The sequence below is a fragment of the Oncorhynchus nerka genome, linkage group LG22 (assembly GCF_034236695.1).
Source record: "Oncorhynchus nerka isolate Pitt River linkage group LG22, Oner_Uvic_2.0, whole genome shotgun sequence".
In the NCBI taxonomy this organism is placed as follows: Eukaryota; Metazoa; Chordata; class Actinopteri; order Salmoniformes; family Salmonidae; genus Oncorhynchus; species Oncorhynchus nerka.
This window is the reverse complement of record NC_088417.1, coordinates 102,891,454-102,908,734: the sequence shown is the minus strand read 5'-3', so window position 1 is coordinate 102,908,734 and position 17,281 is coordinate 102,891,454. Positions and strand designations below refer to the sequence as shown.

The 17,281-nt window shown below is 55.2% G+C and overlaps 1 protein-coding gene across 1 annotated transcript in view; it reads left to right on the top strand.

The window, feature by feature from the left end:
* Positions 1-17,281, top strand: part of hsdl2 (hydroxysteroid dehydrogenase like 2) — a 36,346-nt gene that overhangs the window by 7,719 nt on the left and 11,346 nt on the right. Inside the window, 4 exon segments of the mRNA XM_065007679.1 lie at positions 5,795-5,898; positions 6,203-6,301; positions 6,533-6,727; positions 8,045-8,254. Of these exon segments, the coding sequence (XP_064863751.1) occupies positions 5,795-5,898; positions 6,203-6,301; positions 6,533-6,727; positions 8,045-8,254 (608 nt within the window).

Sequence of the window (17,281 nt, the reverse complement as noted above, 5' to 3'; positions counted from 1 at the left end):
ACAGGGCCGTCAGCTGACTACCTTCAGTAGTACAGGGCCGTCAGCTGACTACCTTCTGTAGTACAGGGCCTTCAGCTGACTACCTTCTGTAGTACAGGGCCGTCAGCTGACTACCTTCTGTAGTACAGGGCCTTCAGCTGACTACCTTCTGTAGTACAGGGCCGTCAGCTGACTACCTTCAGTAGTACAGGGCCGTCAGCTGACTACCTTCTGTAGTACAGGGCCGTCAGCTGACTACCTTCTGTAGTACAGGGCCGTCAGCTGACTACCTTCTGTAGTACAGGGCCGTCAGCTGACTACCTTCTGTAGTACAGGGCCGTCAGCTGACTACCTTCTGTAGTACAGGGCCGTCAGCTGACTACCTTCTGTAGTACAGGGCCGTCAGCTGACTACCTTCAGTAGTACAGGGCCGTCAGCTGACTCTCTTCAGTAGTACAGGGCCTTCAGCTGACTACCTTCTGTAGTACAGGGCCGTCAGCTGACTACCTTCTGTAGTACAGGGCCGTCAGCTGACTACCTTCTGTAGTACAGGGCCGTCAGCTGACTACCTTCAGTAGTACAGGGCCGTCAGCTGACTACCTTCAGTAGTACAGGGCCTTCAGCTGACTACCTTCAGTAGTACAGGGCCGTCAGCTGACTACCTTCAGTAGTACAGGGCCTTCAGCTGACTACCTTCTGTAGTACAGGGCCGTCAGCTGACTACCTTCTGTAGTACAGGGCCTTCAGCTGACTACCTTCTGTAGTACAGGGCCGTCAGCTGACTACCTTCTGTAGTACAGGGCCTTCAGCTGACTACCTTCTGTAGTACAGGGCCGTCAGCTGACTACCTTCAGTAGTACAGGGCCGTCAGCTGACTACCTTCTGTAGTACAGGGCCGTCAGCTGACTACCTTCTGTAGTACAGGGCCGTCAGCTGACTACCTTCTGTAGTACAGGGCCGTCAGCTGACTACCTTCTGTAGTACAGGGCCGTCAGCTGACTACCTTCTGTAGTACAGGGCCGTCAGCTGACTACCTTCTGTAGTACAGGGTACAGGGTCAGCTGACTACCTTCTGTAGTACAGGGCCGTCAGCTGACTACTCTTCTGTAGTACAGGGCCGTCAGCTGACTACCTTCTGTAGTACAGGGCCGTCAGCTGACTACCTTCTGTAGTACAGGGCCGTCAGCTGACTACCTTCTGTAGTACAGGGCCGTCAGCTGACTACCTTCTGTAGTACAGGGCCGTCAGCTGACTACCTTCTGTAGTACAGGGCCGTCAGCTGACTACCTTCTGTAGTACAGGGCCGTCAGCTGACTCTCTTCTGTAGTACAGGGCCGTCAGCTGACTACCTTCTGTAGTACAGGGCCGTCAGCTGACTACCTTCTGTAGTACAGGGCCGTCAGCTGACTACCTTCAGTAGTACAGGGCCTTCAGCTGACTACCTTCTGTAGTACAGGGCCGTCAGCTGACTACCTTCTGTAGTACAGGGCCTTCAGCTGACTACCTTCTGTAGTACAGGGCCGTCAGCTGACTACCTTCTGTAGTACAGGGCCTTCAGCTGACTACCTTCTGTAGTACAGGGCCTTCAGCTGACTACCTTCTGTAGTACAGGGCCGTCAGCTGACTACCTTCTGTAGTACAGGGCCTTCAGCTGACTACCTTCTGTAGTACAGGGCCGTCAGCTGACTACCTTCTGTAGTACAGGGCCGTCAGCTGACTACCTTCTGTAGTACAGGGCCGTCAGCTGACTACCTTCTGTAGTACAGGGCCGTCAGCTGACTCTCTTCTGTAGTACAGGGCCGTCAGCTGACTACCTTCAGTAGTACAGGGCCGTCAGCTGACTACCTTCTGTAGTACAGGGCCGTCAGCTGACTACCTTCTGTAGTACAGGGCCGTCAGCTGACTACCTTCTGTAGTACAGGGCCGTCAGCTGACTACCTTCAGTAGTACAGGGCCGTCAGCTGACTACCTTCAGTAGTACAGGGCCGTCAGCTGACTACCTTCAGTAGTACAGGGCCGTCAGCTGACTACCTTCAGTAGTACAGGGCCGTCAGCTGACTACCTTCAGTAGTACAGGGCCGTCAGCTGACTACCTTCAGTAGTACAGGGCCGTCAGCTGACTACCTTCAGTAGTACAGGGCCGTCAGCTGACTACCTTCAGTAGTACAGGGCCGTCAGCTGACTACCTTCAGTAGTACAGGGCCTTCAGTAGTACAGGGCCGTCAGCTGACTACCTTCTGTAGTACAGGGCCGTCAGCTGACTACCTTCAGTAGTACAGGGCCGTCAGCTGACTACCTTCAGTAGTACAGGGCCGTCAGCTGACTACCTTCTGTAGTACAGGGCCGTCAGCTGACTACCTTCTGTAGTACAGGGCCGTCAGCTGACTACCTTCAGTAGTACAGGGCCGTCAGCTGACTACCTTCAGTAGTACAGGGCCGTCAGCTGACTACCTTCTGTAGTACAGGGCCGTCAGCTGACTACCTTCTGTAGTACAGGGCCGTCAGCTGACTACCTTCTGTAGTACAGGGCCGTCAGCTGACTACCTTCTGTAGTACAGGGCCTTCAGCTGACTACCTTCAGTAGTACAGGGCCGTCAGCTGACTACCTTCTGTAGTACAGGGCCGTCAGCTGACTACCTTCTGTAGTACAGGGCGTTCTGTAATAACCTTTCCATAAACCCTTCAAAACATTAGAAATAACTTCAAAACAACTGTTTATGCATTTTGTTGTATTACCAACATAAATGATAATGCACAATAACATCACAGTCTCAAAATAATAAATAAAATAATAATAAAATAATATCTTACTTCCACTTGTAAATGTCCCGTACCTCGGGCATAAAAAATATTGTCCCGCCCGGGAAATGATTGAGGGAAACCAAATGACTTCAGTCACGCAATAAATAAATGTGTAAAACCGGTCTCATTCATACAATCAGATTGTTATAAACATGATCAGTAAATGTCAGTAAATCTTCACCTACAACTAAACACTATAAACCAACATGGTGTAAATCACAATAAAAAAAAAATGAAATACCGTCTGGAGGAGAGGGAAAAAAGGTTATAGTCAGTGGGGACAGTCAGTCCATCCCATCTACCAACAGATCTTCAGAGGAGAGGAGGGGGGAAAAAGGTTGTAGTCAGTGGGGACAGTCAGTCCATCCCATCTACCAACAGATCAGAGGAGAGGAGAGGGGGAAAAAGGTTATAGTCAGTGGGGACAGTCAGTCCATCCCATCTACCAACAGATCAGAGGAGAGGAGAGGGGGAAAAGGTTGTAGTCAGTGGGGACAGTCAGTCCATCCCATCTACCAACAGATCTTCAGAGGAGAGGAGGGGGGGAAAAAGGTTATAGTCAGTGGGGACAGTCAGTCCATCCCATCTACCAACAGATCAGAGGAGAGGAGGGGGGGAAAAAAGGTTGTAGTCAGTGGGGACAGTCAGTCCATCCCATCTACCAACAGATCAGAGGAGAGGAGAGGGGGAAAAAGGTTGTAGTCAGTGGGGACAGTCAGTCCATCCCATCTACCAACAGATCAGAGGAGAGGAGAGGGGGAAAAGGTTGTAGTCAGTGGGGACAGTCAGTCCATCCCATCTACCAACAGATCTTCAGAGGAGAGAGGGGAAAAAGGTTGTAGTCAGTGGGGACAGGCAGTCCATCCCATCTACCAACAGATCTTCAGAGGAGAGAGGCCACAGCGGAGACCAAAGGAGATAAGTAGTCCAACAATAGAAATGAGTAGATCCTTTTAACTCTTGCAACACAACTATATAAAACTTTTAAATACAAAACAACAGAGTAAAGGAGATTTGGAACTGAGGGTTGAGACTTCCTCATTCGCACCACTGTCACCCCAAACTTTTGCTCATCTGATGCTGGCTTTTTAATAGGGAATGGAAGGGAAAGCACCCCGTCGGGAGGAGAAGCACTGAGACGGTTTAGACAAATTCAGGGCCGTCACACACACACCCCTTCCCCTTGGAAAAAGCCGACCAATGCCATGGAAGGTACATGTTGGTCTGGGAAACTGAGAGAAGTCTCCTCACTTTACTCCTCAATGATATTCATGACTTTGCTGTGTTCACTCTCATCAGCTGAGGGGTAAATGGGCCTTAACGTGCGAGATGTCGTCTGGGAATCCGAGAAACACATCCATCACTTTCTTCTTCAAATATATTCAGGACCTTGCGCCGTTCAATCTCCTCCAATTCCTCGGCTAAGGGGTAACGAGCCTTAAGGCGTGAGACATGGACAACGCCCATATCTTCACCCGTCCTTTTTCACCACTCGGTAGTTCAGAGGGCCATTCTGCTCCACAAAAAACTTTTTGATTATTATTATTATTTTTTTTTACGAATCGCAGGTGAAAGATTTACGGCTCCTCTCGGACCAGGCCGATTGGTGGATAATCTGCCTTTACAATCCATCCTACTGGAGAATAAACTGGAAAAGACTATCCTACCAAAGGGACATTTAAAAACTGTAATATCTTATGTTTCAGTCTTGGCAGAACGAGGATAATGCAAAAACTGCAACAAATCACTGAAGCTGGAGACTCACATCTCCCTCACTAGCTTTAAGAACCAGCTGTCAGAGCAGCTCACAGATCACTGCACCTGTTCATAGCCCATCTGTAAACAGCTCATCCCACTACCTCATCCCCATACTGTATTTATTTATTTTGCTCCTTTTGCACCCCAGTATCTCTACTTGCACATTCATCTCCTGCACATCTACCATTCCAGTGTTTAATTGTTATATTGTAATTACTTCGCCACCATGGCCTATTTATTTCCTAATTTACCTCATTTGCACTCACTGTATATAGACTTTTTGTTTTATTTTGTTCTACTGTATTATTGACTGTATGTTTTGTTCATTCCATGTGTAACTCTGTGTTGTTGTATGTGTCGAACTGCTTTGCTTTATCTTGGCCAGGTCGCAGTTGTAAATGAGAACATTTTTCTCAACTAGCCTACCTGGTTAAATAAAGGTGAAATAAAATTAAAATCTACAGTTGGCTGGGTTTTCCGTACCTCGGCAAGACGGAACAGCGACTTCTAGTAAGATGAGGGGTGGTGTTGTCATTTTGTCAACACCCGCTGGTGCGCGAGCTCTACTCTTAAGGAATGCTCAAGGTTTTGCTGGCCTGAGGTAGAATACCTCATGATAAACTGTAGAGTACGCTATTTCCCAAGAGTTTATCTATTTTTCGTTGCTGTCTATTGACCAGCACAAACCGATGCAGGCATGAAGACCGCACTCAACAAGTGTTGAGGGGTCTTGGCTGGAGACTCTCTGGCTGTGGTTCATGGTCTAAGCATGTTTCTTTCTCTGTTCGTATTGCCGTTGACATTCTCTACCCTTATCAAACTGCTGTCCCAGTCTAACCAGTCTGACTCTTTCTGAGTTGACTGGCCGGTAGTGGAATGATGTTCTTCAAGATCAATTTAATGACCCCTTCCTCCTCCTCAGTGCCAGGTTTCCACCATTGGCACAGGGAGTGGTAACTGTATGCAAAGTCACCAATACTTTCCCTCTCTCTCTGTCCTTGCTCTTAATTCCCTTGACTTTTTCCACATTTTGTTACGTTACAGCCTTATTCAAAATTGTCATCAATCTACACACAATACCCCATAATGACAAAGCATAAACAGGTTTTCAGAAATGTTGATTTTAGTGTATATAATAAAAAATGCCATTTGCATAAGTATTCAGACCCTTTACTTCGAGAGGGTTTCGTTCGTACGAAGAAGAAGCCCTTTTTTCTGAAAAAAAAATGTATTTCTGACTTGTTGTTTTGCCCAGGTCTAAGCTGTGCATCCCACATCTGTTGAAGAGTAAGAACCCTCACATCCTGAACCTCAGCCCACCCCTTAACCTCAACCCCATCTGGTTCAAAAACCACACGGGTAAGGAAAGGCTTCACCCGCTGTCTTGAGTCTCAACTATCAGTCCTTTTTTGCCCTTCACTGATTTTAAACAGAAAATGGCTTCTATAAGAAATATGATGGAAACCACCTGCCTCCACCAATCCAATGCTTTTTAAAATTTCATTTGTGGGTAGTAGTGAACAAGTTGAGGAGAAAGGAGAGCTTGTTGGGACCGTACCCTCTCTTGTTTGCTATGCACTGAGAAAGATCTGGTTTTCAAATCACTGACTTGTGTTTTTAACCTGTTCGTTGTTGTTGTTGTTGTTGATGGTTTCCCTTTCAGCGTACACAATGGCCAAGTATGGCATGTCCATGTGTGTTCTGGGCATGGCCGAAGAGTTCAGAGGGTCCATCGCTGTCAATGCCTTGTGGCCTAAGACGGGTATGTGTTGAAAGATACCATTTACCCGGTTTGACCCGTTTTAATGACCCCACAGTAGACATGAGAAGACTAGTTTGTCTCTTTGTTGTCATCTGAAATCCTATCAGTTCTTCCTAAAATAACGTCCTACGTGCTAATAAACATATTTTGAAATAATTAAAATAAAAACTGGTTTAATTCAAAGAAAGATGTATTTATTTTTCTTAATGAATGTTGCGCCGTGTCCTCCAGCCATCCAGACTGCTGCTATGGAAATGCTAGGTGGTGCGGAGGTGGGTAAGCAGTGTCGCAACGTCGACATCATGTCAGACGCAGCCTACGCCATCCTCGGGAAGCCACGCAGTTACACAGGAAACTTCGTCATCGACGAGGAGATTCTGAAGACCGAGGGAATTAAAGACTTTGACATTTACGCCGTGGCTCCAGGTACGTGCGCGGCGACGTGAGGTTTAATTAACGCAGGTACGTCACAGGTATAAAACAGCCTGATACAGTAATCCTTCCACTCCTCCCCCCCCCCTAGAGTCTCTTGATGCGCTGGTGGATCAATATAAGTTACATAATGCAGAAATCACCGTCTAAATCAGTTAGTTTTAAGATGAGAGATGTTTATTTCATTGGATGGCTCTGCTGTGGAAGTTGGCCGCGCTACAGCGGTATTTGTCACACCATTGGACGTTCCCGAAAATAGGCCTGGCCCATAAACTAATTATGACCTCCTCTACGACCCCCACACGTGCCACAGCCCTCGTCTGAAGGTACCAGTTTTAAAGAAAATGAATGGAAGTATTGATGTAGTTTTGTGCCCCCCCACCAGATACAATTAAATACAGTTTGTTTCTTGAGCTTTCTTATATCTCCTAGATTTCGGACAGACACTTCCAACCCTTTCTTCCTTATGTTTTGACTTGTCTTTCTTGTTGTTATTTGTGAATGTCATTTCAATGTGTTTCTATGGGATTTGGTACTAAAGGCCATTCAATATAATCAAATATGTATTTTTATATATATATTTATTTTATACCAAAAAGGGTTCCTGTAATTCTAAATCAAATGGCTAAATAATCTATAGTATGACCGTCTTAAAATAATTAAACATGTCAGTTTATAACCTCTTCCCCTCCACCCCAACATCTTCGACTCTAGATAATGTTTTAAGGTGGTGTGGTTATGTTGTCCACGGAGGCGTGGTTATGTTGTCCACGGAGGCGTGGTTATGTTGTCCACGGAGGCGTGGTTATGTTGTCCACGGAGGCGTGGTTATGTTGTCCACGGAGGCGTGGTTATGTTGTCCACGGAGGCGTGGTTATGTTGTCCACGGAGGCGTGGTTATGTTGTCCACGGAGGCGTGGTTATGTTGTCCACGGAGGCGTGGTTATGTTGTCCACGGAGGCGTGGTTATGTTGTCCACGGAGGCGTGGTTATGTTGTCCACGGAGGCGTGGTTAATAATCAAAATCATTTTTATAAAGTCATTTTTTTACATCCCATTTTTACCCTAAAACCCCAAGAGGCCCAATGATGCAGACGCACTAAGAAACGGAAAGGAGGAAACCTAAAGAGGGAACCAGGCTCCGAGGGGTGGTTCCGAGGGGTGGCTCCGAGGGGTGGTTCCGAGGGGTGGCTCCGAGGGGTGGTTCCGAGGGGTGGTTCCGAGGGGTGGTTCCGAGGGGTGGTTCCGAGGGGTGGTTCCGAGGGTTCTGGCCGTACCGGGTGGTTATGCTAATAGTGTGTCTCTCCACAGGTAATGCACTGCTCCCAGACTTCTTCCTGGATGAGGCTGAGGCTCTGATGCAGAACATGGGGGATCAGGTTGTCATCCCAGTGGTTAAGGGTGACCCACGCAGCGCTGCTACCAGTGGGCCCATAGCGGAAACATTCAATATCATCAAGGGAGTCCTCAACCCGGACATTGTCAAATCCACTGGAGGAGTCTACAAATTCGACCTGTCTGGTAAGAAACCTGTTTTCCTCTCCCCCCCTCCTCTCTCCTCTCCTCTCCCCCCTCCCTCTCCCCCCTCCCTCTCCCTCTCCCCCTCCTCTCCTCTCCCCCTCCTCTCCTCTCCCCCCTCCCTCTCCTCTCCCCCCTCCCTCTCCTCTCCCCCCTCTCCTCTCCCTCCTCCTCTCCTCTCCTCCCCCTCCTCTCCTCCCCTCCCCCTCTCCTCTCCTCTCCCCCCCTCCTCTCCCTCCTCTCCCCCCCTCCCTCTCCTCTCCCCCTCCTCTCCTCTCCTCTCCCCCCTCCCTCTCCCTCCCCCTCCTCTCCTCTCCCCCCTCCCTCTCCTCCCCCCTCCTCTCCTCTCCCCCTCCTCTCCTCTCCCTCCTCCTCTCCTCTCCTCCCCCCTCCCTCTCCTCTCCTCTCCCCCCCCTCCTCTCCTCTCCCCCCTCCTCTCTCCTCTCCTCTCCCCCCTCCCTCTCCCCCCCTCTCTCCTCTCCTCTCCCTCCTCCCCCCTCCTCTCCTCTCCCCTCTCTCTCCCTCCTCTCCCCCTCCCCTCCTCCTCTCCCCCCTCCTCTCCTCTCTCCCCCCCTCCCTCTCCTCTCCCCCTCCCCCTCCCTCTCCCCCTCCCCCTCTCCTCTCCCCCTCTCCCCTCCTCTCCTCTCCCCCCTCCTCTCCTCTCCCCTCCCCTCCTCTCCTCTCCTCCCCCTCCCTCTCCTCTCCTCCCCCTCTCCCTCTCCTCTCCCCCCCTCCTCTCCTCTCCCTCCTCTCCCCCCTCCTCTCCTCCTCCTCTCCTCCCCCTCTCCCTCTCCCTCCTCCTCTCTCCCCTCTCCTCTCCCTCCTCCCCTCCCCCTCCTCCTCCCCTCCCCCTCCCCCTCTCCTCTCCCCTCCCCTCTCCTCTCCCCCTCCCTCTCCCTCTCCCCCTCCCTCTCCTCTCCCCCTCCTCTCCTCCTCCCCTCCCTCTCCCCCTCCCTCTCTCCTCTCCTCCCCCCTCTCTCCTCTCCTCTCCCCCTCTCCTCTTCCCTCCTCCTCTCTCCTCCCTCCTCTCCTCTCCCCCCTCCCTCTCCTCCTCCCCTCCCCCTCCCTCTCCTCTCCTCCCCCTCTCCCTCTCCTCCTCCCCCCTCCCCCTCCTCCCCTCCTCCCCTCTCCCTCCTCTCCCCCCCTCTCCTCTCCCTCCTCCTCTCTCCTCTCCTCTCCCCCCTCCCTCTCCTCCTCCCCTCTCTCTCCTCCCCCTCTCCCTCTCCTCCTCTCCCTCCCCCTCCCCCTCCTCTCCTCCCTCTCCTCCCCCTCCTCTCCTCTCCTCCCTCTCCTCTCCTCTCCCTCCCTCCCTCTCCTCCTCCTCTCCCCCCTCCCTCTCCTCTCCTCCTCCCTCCCTCCCTCTCCTCCCTCCTCCCCTCTCCCTCCCTCCTCTCCCCCTCTCCTCTCCCCTCCCCCTCCTCTCCCCCTCCCTCTCCTCTCCCCCTCCCTCCCTCCCTCCTCTCCTCCTCTCCTCTCCCCCTCCTCCTCTCCCCTCTCCTCTCTCCCCCCCCCTCCCTCTCCTCCTCCCCTCCCCTCCTCTCCCCCTCTCCTCTCCTCCTCCCTCCCCTCTCCCCCTCCCTCCCTCTCCCCCCCTCCCTCTCCTCTCCCCCCTCCTCTCCTCTCCCCCCTCCTCTCCCTCTCCTCTCCCCCTCCCTCTCCTCTCCTCCCTCTCCTCTCCTCTCCCTCCTCTCCTCTCCTCTCCTCTCCCTCCTCTCCCCCTCTCCTCTCCTCTCCCTCCTCTCCCCCCTCCCTCTCCTCTCCCCCTCCCTCTCCTCTCCCCCCTCCTCTCCCCCTCCCTCTCCTCTCCTCCCCCTCCCCTCCCTCCCTCCTCTCCCCCTCCTCTCCTCTCCCTCTCCTCTCCTCTCCCTCCTCTCCCTCCTCTCCTCCTCTCCTCCCTCCCTCTCTCTCCCTCCTCCCTCTCCTCTCCTCTCCCCTCCTCCCCTCCCCCTCCTCCTCCCCTCCCCCTCCTCTCCTCTCCCCCTCCCTCCTCCTCTCCCCTCCTCCTCTCCTCTCCCCCTCCTCTCCTCCTCCCCCTCCTCTCCTCCTCCTCTCCCCCCTCCCTCTCCTCTCCCCCTCCCTCTCCTCTCCCCTCCCCCTCTCCTCTTCCCTCTCCCCTCTCCTCTCCTCTCCCCCTCTCCTCCCCTCCCCCTCCCTCTCCCCTCCCCCTCTCCCCTCCTCCTCCCCTCCCCCTCCTCCTCCCCTCCCCTCTCTCTCCTCCCCTCCTCTCCTCTCCTCTCCCCCTCCCCCTCCCTCTCTCCTCTCCCCTCTCCTCTCCCTCCTCTCTCCTCTCCCTCCTCCCCTCCTCCTCCCCTCCTCTCTCCTCTCCCTCTCCTCCTCCCTCCTCCTCTCTCCTCTCCTCTCCCCCTCCCTCCTCCTCTCCTCCTCCTCCTCTCCCTCCCTCCTCCCTCTCCCCTCCCTCTCCTCCTCCCCTCCCTCTCCTCCTCCCCTCCCTCCTCCCTCCCTCCTCTCCCCCCTCCTCTCCTCCCCCTCCTCTCCCCTCCCTCCCCCCTCCCTCTCCTCTCCCCCTCCCCTCTCCTCCCCCTCTCCTCCCTCCTCCCTCCCCTCCCCCCCTCTCCTCTCCTCTCCCTCCTCCTCCCCCCTCTCTCTCCTCCTCTCCTCCCCCCCCTCCTCTCTCCTCCTCCTCCCCTCTCCTCTCCCCCTCCCCTCCTCTCCCTCCTCCTCCCTCCCCTCTCCCTCCTCTCCCTCCTCTCCCTCCCTCCCCCCTCCCTCTCCTCCCCCCTCCTCTCCTCTCCCCCCCTCCTCTCCTCTCCCCCCTCCTCTCCTCCTCCCCTCTCCCCCCCTCCCTCTCCTCTCCTCCTCTCCTCCTCCCCCTCCTCTCTCCTCTCCCCCTCCCTCTCCTCTCCCCCTCCCTCCCCCCTCTCCCCCCCTCTCCTCTCCTCTCCCTCTATCCCCCCCTCCTCTCCTCCTCTCCTCCCCCTCCTCCTCTCCTCTCTCCTCTCTCCTCTCCTCTCCCCCTCCCTCTCCTCTCCTCCCTCCCCCTCTCCTCTCCCTCTCCCCCCCTCTCCTCTCCTCCCTCCTCCCTCTCCCCCCTCCTCTCCTCCTCTCCTCTCCCTCCTCCTCTCTCCCCTCCCTCCTCCTCTCCTCCCTCTCCCTCTCCTCTCTCCTCTCCCCCCTCTCCTCTCCTCCCCCTCTCCTCCCTCCCCCTCTCCTCTCCCTCCTCCTCTCTCCTCCTCCCCCTCCTCCTCCTCTCCTCTCCCCCTCCCTCTCCCTCTCCTCCCCCCCCTCTCCTCCTCCTCCCCCCTCTCCTCTCCTCCCCCTCCCTCTCTCCCCCTCTCCTCCCTCCTCCCCCCCTCCCCTCTCCTCTCCCTCCTCTCCCCCTCCTCTCCTCTCCTCCCCCTCTCCTCTCCCCCCTCCCTCTCCTCTCCCCCCCTCCTCTCCCTCTCTCCTCCTCCTCCCCCTCTCCTCTCCCTCCTCCCTCTCTCCCTCTCCCCCCCTCCCTCTCCTCTCCCCCCTCCCTCTCTCCCTCCTCTCCCCCTCCCTCCTCCTCTCTCCTCTCCCCCCTCCCTCTCTCCTCTCCTCTCCCCCTCCCTCTCCTCTCCCTCTCCCTCCTCCTCCCTCTCTTTCCTCTCCCCCCCCTCCCTCCCCCTCCCTCTCCTCCCCCTCCCTCCTCCCCCTCTCCCTCTCCTCTCCCCCCTCCTCTCCTCTCCTCCTCTCCCTCTCTCCCTCCCCTCCTCTCTCCCTCCTCCCTCCCTCCCTCTCCTCTCCTCCCCCTCTCCTCCCTCTCCCCTCTCTCCCCTCCTCTCCCCTCCTCTCCCCTCTCCCTCCTCTCCCCCCCTCCCTCTCCTCCCTCCTCCTCTCTCCTCTCCTCTCCCTCTCCTCTCCCCCTCCCCTCTCCTCTCCTCCCTCTCCTCTCCCTCCTCTCCTCTCCCTCCCCCTCCTCCTCCTCTCTCCTCCCCCCTCCTCTCCCTCTCCTCCTCCCTCTCTCCTCTCCCTCCCCCTCCTCTCCTCTCCCCCCTCCCTCTCCTCCCTCCCCCCCTCCCTCTCCTCTCCTCCCCCCCTCTCCTCCTCTCCTCCTCTCCTCTCCTCCCTCCTCCTCTCCTCCCCTCCTCCTCTCCCTCTCCTCCCCTCCCCTCCTCTCCTCTCCTCCCCCTCCTCCCTCCTCTCCTCTCCTCTCCTCCCCCCTCTCCTCTCCTCCCCCCTCTCCTCTCCCTCCCTCTCCTCTCCCCCTCCCCTCTCCTCCTCTCCCTCCTCCCCTCTCTCTCCTCTCCCCTCCTCCTCCCCCTCTCCTCCCCTCCTCCCTCCCCCTCTCCTCCCCCCTCTCCTCTCCCTCTCTTCTCCTCCCCTCTCCTCTCCTCCCTCCTCCTCTCCTCCCCCTCTCCTCCTCCCCTCTCCTCTCCCTCCTCCTCTCTCCCCCTCTCCTCTCCTCTCCTCCCCCCCTCTCCTCTCCTCTCCTCCCCCTCTCCTCTCCTCCCTCTCCTCCTTCCCCTCCTCTCCTCTCCCTCCTCCTCTCTCCTCCCCTCTCCTCTCCTCTCCCCCTCCTCTCCTCCTCCCCTCCTCCCCTCTCCTCTCCTCCCCCTCTCCTCCCCTCTCCTCTCCCTCTCTCCTCTCCTCCTCCCCTCCCCTCCCCTCTCCTCTCCTCTCTCTCCTCTCTCTCCTCCCCCTCTCCTCCCCCTCTCCCTCCTCTCCTCCCCTCTCCTCTCCCTCCTCCTCTCTCCCTCTCCCTCTCCTCTCCTCCCCCTCTCTCTCCCCTCCCCTCCCCTCCTCTCCTCCCCCTCTCCTCTCCTCTCCTCCCCCTCTCCTCTCCTCCCCCCTCTCCTCTCCCTCCTCCCTCCTCTCCTCTCCTCTCCTCCTCCTCCTCCTCCCTCTCCTCTCCCTCTCTCCTCTCCCTCCTCCTCTCCTCCCCCTCTCTCTCCTCTCCCTCTCCTCCCCCTCTCCTCTCCTCTCCCTCCTCCTCTCCCTCTCCTCTCCTCCCCCCTCCCCTCTCCCCCTCTCCTCTCCCCCTCCTCCTCTCCTCTTCTCCTCCCCCCCCTCTCCTCTCCTCCTCCTCTCCTCTTCTCCTCCCCCTCTCTCCCTCTCCTCTCCTCCTCTCTCCTCTCTCCCCCCTCTCCTCTCCCTCTCCTCCTCTCTTCCTCTCCCCCCCCTCTCCTCTCCCTCCTCCTCTCTCCTCCTCCCCCCTCTCCTCTCCCCTCCTCCTCTCCCTCCCCCTCTCCTCTCCCTCTCCTCTCCCTCTCCTCTCCTCCCCCTCCTCTCCTCTCCCCTCTCCTCCCCCTCTCCTCTCCTCCCCCTCTCCTCTCCTCCCCCTCCTCCCTCTCCTCTCCTCCCCCTCTCCTCTCCTCCCCCTCTCCTCTCCTCTCCCCTCTCCTCTCCCTCCTCCCCCTCTCCTCTCCTCCTCTCCCCTCTCCTCCTCTCCTCCCCCTCTCCTCTCCCCCTCTCCTCTCCTCCCCCCTCTCCTCTCCTCCTCCCTCCTCCTCCTCCTCCCCTCTCCTCTCCTCCTCTCCTCTCCTCCCCCTCTCTCCTCTCTCTCCCCCTCCCCCTCTCCTCTCCTCCCTCCTCTCCCTCTCCTCCCCCTCTCCCTCTCCTCTCCTCTCCCCCCTCTCCTCTCTCTCCTCCTCCCCTCTCCTCTCCTCTCCTCCCCCTCTCCTCTCTCTCCTCCTCCCTCCCTCCTCTCCTCTCCTCCCCCTCTCCTCTCTCCCCCTCTCCTCTCCTCCCCCCCTCTCCCCCTCTCCTCTCCTCCTCCTCTCCTCTTCTCCTCCCCCTCCCCTCTCCTCCTCCTCTCCTCTTCTCCTCCCCCTCCCCTCTCCTCTCCTCCTCTCTCCTCTCCCCCTCTCCTCTCCCTCCTCCTCTCTCCTCTCCCCCTCTCCTCTCCCTCCTCCTCTCTCCTCTCCCCCTCTCCTCTCCCTCCTCCTCTCCTCCCCCCCCTCCTCTCCTCTCCCCCTCCTCTCCTCTCCCCCTCTCCTCTCCTCCCCCCTCTCCTCTCCTCTCCTCCCCCTCTCTCCTCTCCTCCCCCTCTCCTCCCCCCCTCTCCTCTCTCTCCCCCTCTCCTCCCCCTCTCCTCTCCTCCCCCTCTCCCTCTCCTCCCCCTCTCTCTCCTCCCCCTCTCCTCTCCTCCCCCTCTCCTCTCTCTCCTCCCCCTCTCCTCTCCTCTCCTCCCCCCTCCTCTCCTCTCCCCCTCTCCTCTCCTCCTCTCCCTCCCTCTCCCCCCTCTCCTCCTCCCCCTCCCTCCTCTCCTCTCCTCTCCCCTCCCTCTCCTCTCCTCCCCCTCCTCTCCTCTCCTCTCCCCCCTCTCCTCTCCTCCCCCCCCTCCTCCTCCTCCCCCTCTCCTCTCCTCCTCTCCCCTCCCTCCTCCCTCTCCCTCTCTCTCCTCTCCTCTCCCTCCTCTCTCCCCTCCTCCCCTTCCCTCTCCTCCCCCTCTCCTCTCCCTCCTCCTCCCTCTCCTCCCTCTCTCCTCTCCCTCCTCCCCTCTCCTCTCCTCTCTCCCCTCCTCTCCCTCTCTCCTCTCCTCTCCCTCCTCCTCTCTCCCCTCCTCTCCTCCTCTCTCCCCTCCTCTCCTCCTCTCCCCTCTCCTCTCTCCTCTCCTCTCCCTCCTCCTCTCCTCCCTCTCTCCCCTCCTCTCCTCTCCCTCCTCTCTCCTCCTCTCCCCTCTCCTCTCCTCTCCTCCCCTCTCCTCCCCTCTCTCCTCTCCCTCCTCTCCCCTCTCCTCCCCTCTCCTCTCCCTCCTCTCTCCCCTCCTCTCCTCTCTCCTCTCCCTCCTCCCTCTCCTCCTCTCCTCCCCTCTCCTCTCCTCTCCCTCCTATTAATGTTTGTAATACCTATTTTAGGATAAGACCATAATGACATCAGTCTACACACAACACCCCATAATGACATCAATCTACACACAACACCCCATAATGACATCAATCTACACACAACACCCCATAATGACATCAATCTACACACAACACCCCATAATGACAAACTGAATTAGAAATGATTGCTAATTTATATTAAAATAACATTTAATATTCATTTCCATCAGTATTCAGACCCTTTACTCAGTTCTTTGTTGAAGCACATTTCCATCAGTATTCAGACCCTTTACTCAGTTCTTTGTTGAAGCACGTTTGGCAGCGATTGACGCTACAAGCTTGGCACATCTGTATTTGGGGAGTTTCTCCCATTCTTCTCTGCAGATCCTCTCAAGCTCTGTCAGGTTGGATGGGGAGCGTCGCTGCACAGCTATTTTCAGATCTCTCCAGAGATGTTCGATCAGGTTCAAGTCTGGTCTCTGGCTGGGCCACTCAAGGACATTCAGAGACTTGTCCCGAAGCCACTCCTGCGTTGAACCACTACTCTTGTGGTGTCTTGGCTGTGTGCTTAGGGTCGTTGTCCTGTTGGAAGGTGAACCTTCACCCCAGTCTTATTCCATTTTAGAATAAGGCTGTAACAAAATGTGGAAAAAGTCAAGGGGTCTGATTACTTTCCGAAGGCGCTGTATAGATTAGAGGTCGACCGATTAATTTCAAGTTTTCATAACAATCGTAAATCTCTATTTTTGGCGCCGATTTTTATTATTTATTTTATTTTATTTTTTCCATTTTTTATTTAACCTTTATTTAACTAGGCAAGTCAGTTAAGAACACATTCTTATTTTCAATGACGGCCTGGGAACAGTGGGTTAACTAGTCTAGGAACAGTGGGTTAACTGGTCTAGGAACAGTGGGTTAACTGGTCTAGGAACAGTGGGTTAACTGGTCTAGGAACAGTGGGTTAACTGGTCTAGGAACAGTGGGTTAACTGGTCTAGGAACAGTGGGTTAACTGGTCTAGGAACAGTGGGTTAACTGGTCTAGGAACAGTGGGTTAACTGGTCTAGGAACAGTGGGTTAACTGGTCTAGGAACAGTGGGTTAACTGGTCTAGGAACAGTGGGTTAACTGGTCTAGGAACAGTGGGTTAACTGGTCTAGGAACAGTGGGTTAACTGGTCTAGGAACAGTGGGTTAACTGGTCTAGGAACAGTGGGTTAACTGGTCTAGGAACAGTGGGTTAACTGGTCTAGGAACAGTGGGTTAACTGGTCTAGGAACAGTGGGTTAACTGGTCTAGGAACAGTGGGTTAACTGGTCTAGGAACAGTGGGGTTAACTGGTCTAGGAACAGTGGGTTAACTGGTCTAGGAACAGTGGGTTAACTGGTCTAGGAACAGTGGGTTAACTGCCTCGTTCAGGGGCAGAACGACAGATTTTCACCTTGTCAGCTCAGGGGGATCCAATCTTGCAACCTTACAGTTAACTAGTCCAACGCAATAACTACCTGCTTCTCTCTCGTTGCACTCCACGAGGAGACTGCCTGTTACGCGAATGCAGTAAGCCAAGGTAAGTTGCTAGCTAGCATTAAACTTATCTTATAAAAAACAGTCAATCATAATCACTAGTTAACGACACATGATTGATGATATTACTAGATATTATCTAGCGTGTCCTGCGTTTCACATAATCTGACTGAGCGGTGGTAGGCAGAAGCAGGCGCGTAAACATTCAGTCAAACAGCACTTTCGTGCATTTTGCCAGCAGCTCTTCGTTGTGCGTCAAGCATTGCGCTGTTTATGACTTCAAGCCTATCAACTCCCGAGATGAGGCTGGTGTAACGGAAGTGAAATGTCTAGCTAGTTAGCGCGCGCTAATAGTGTTTCAAACATCACTCGCTCTGAGCCTTCTAGTAGTTGTTCCCCTTGCTCTGCATGGGTAACGCTGCTCTGATGGTGGCTGTTGTCGTTGTGTTGCTGGTTCGAGCCCAGGGAGGAGCGAGGAGAGGGACGGAAGCTATACTGCTAGACTGGCAATACTAAAGTGCCTATAAGAACATCCAATAGTCAAAGGTTAATGAAATACAAATGGTATAGAGGGAAATAGTCCTATAATTCCTATAATAGCTACAACCTAAAACTTCTTACCTGGGAATATTGAAGACTCGTGTTAAAAGGAACCCACCAACTTTCATATGTTCTCATGTTCTGAGCAAGGAACTGAAACGTTAGCTTTCTTACATGGCACATATTGCACTTTTACTTTCTTCTCCAACACTTTGTTTTT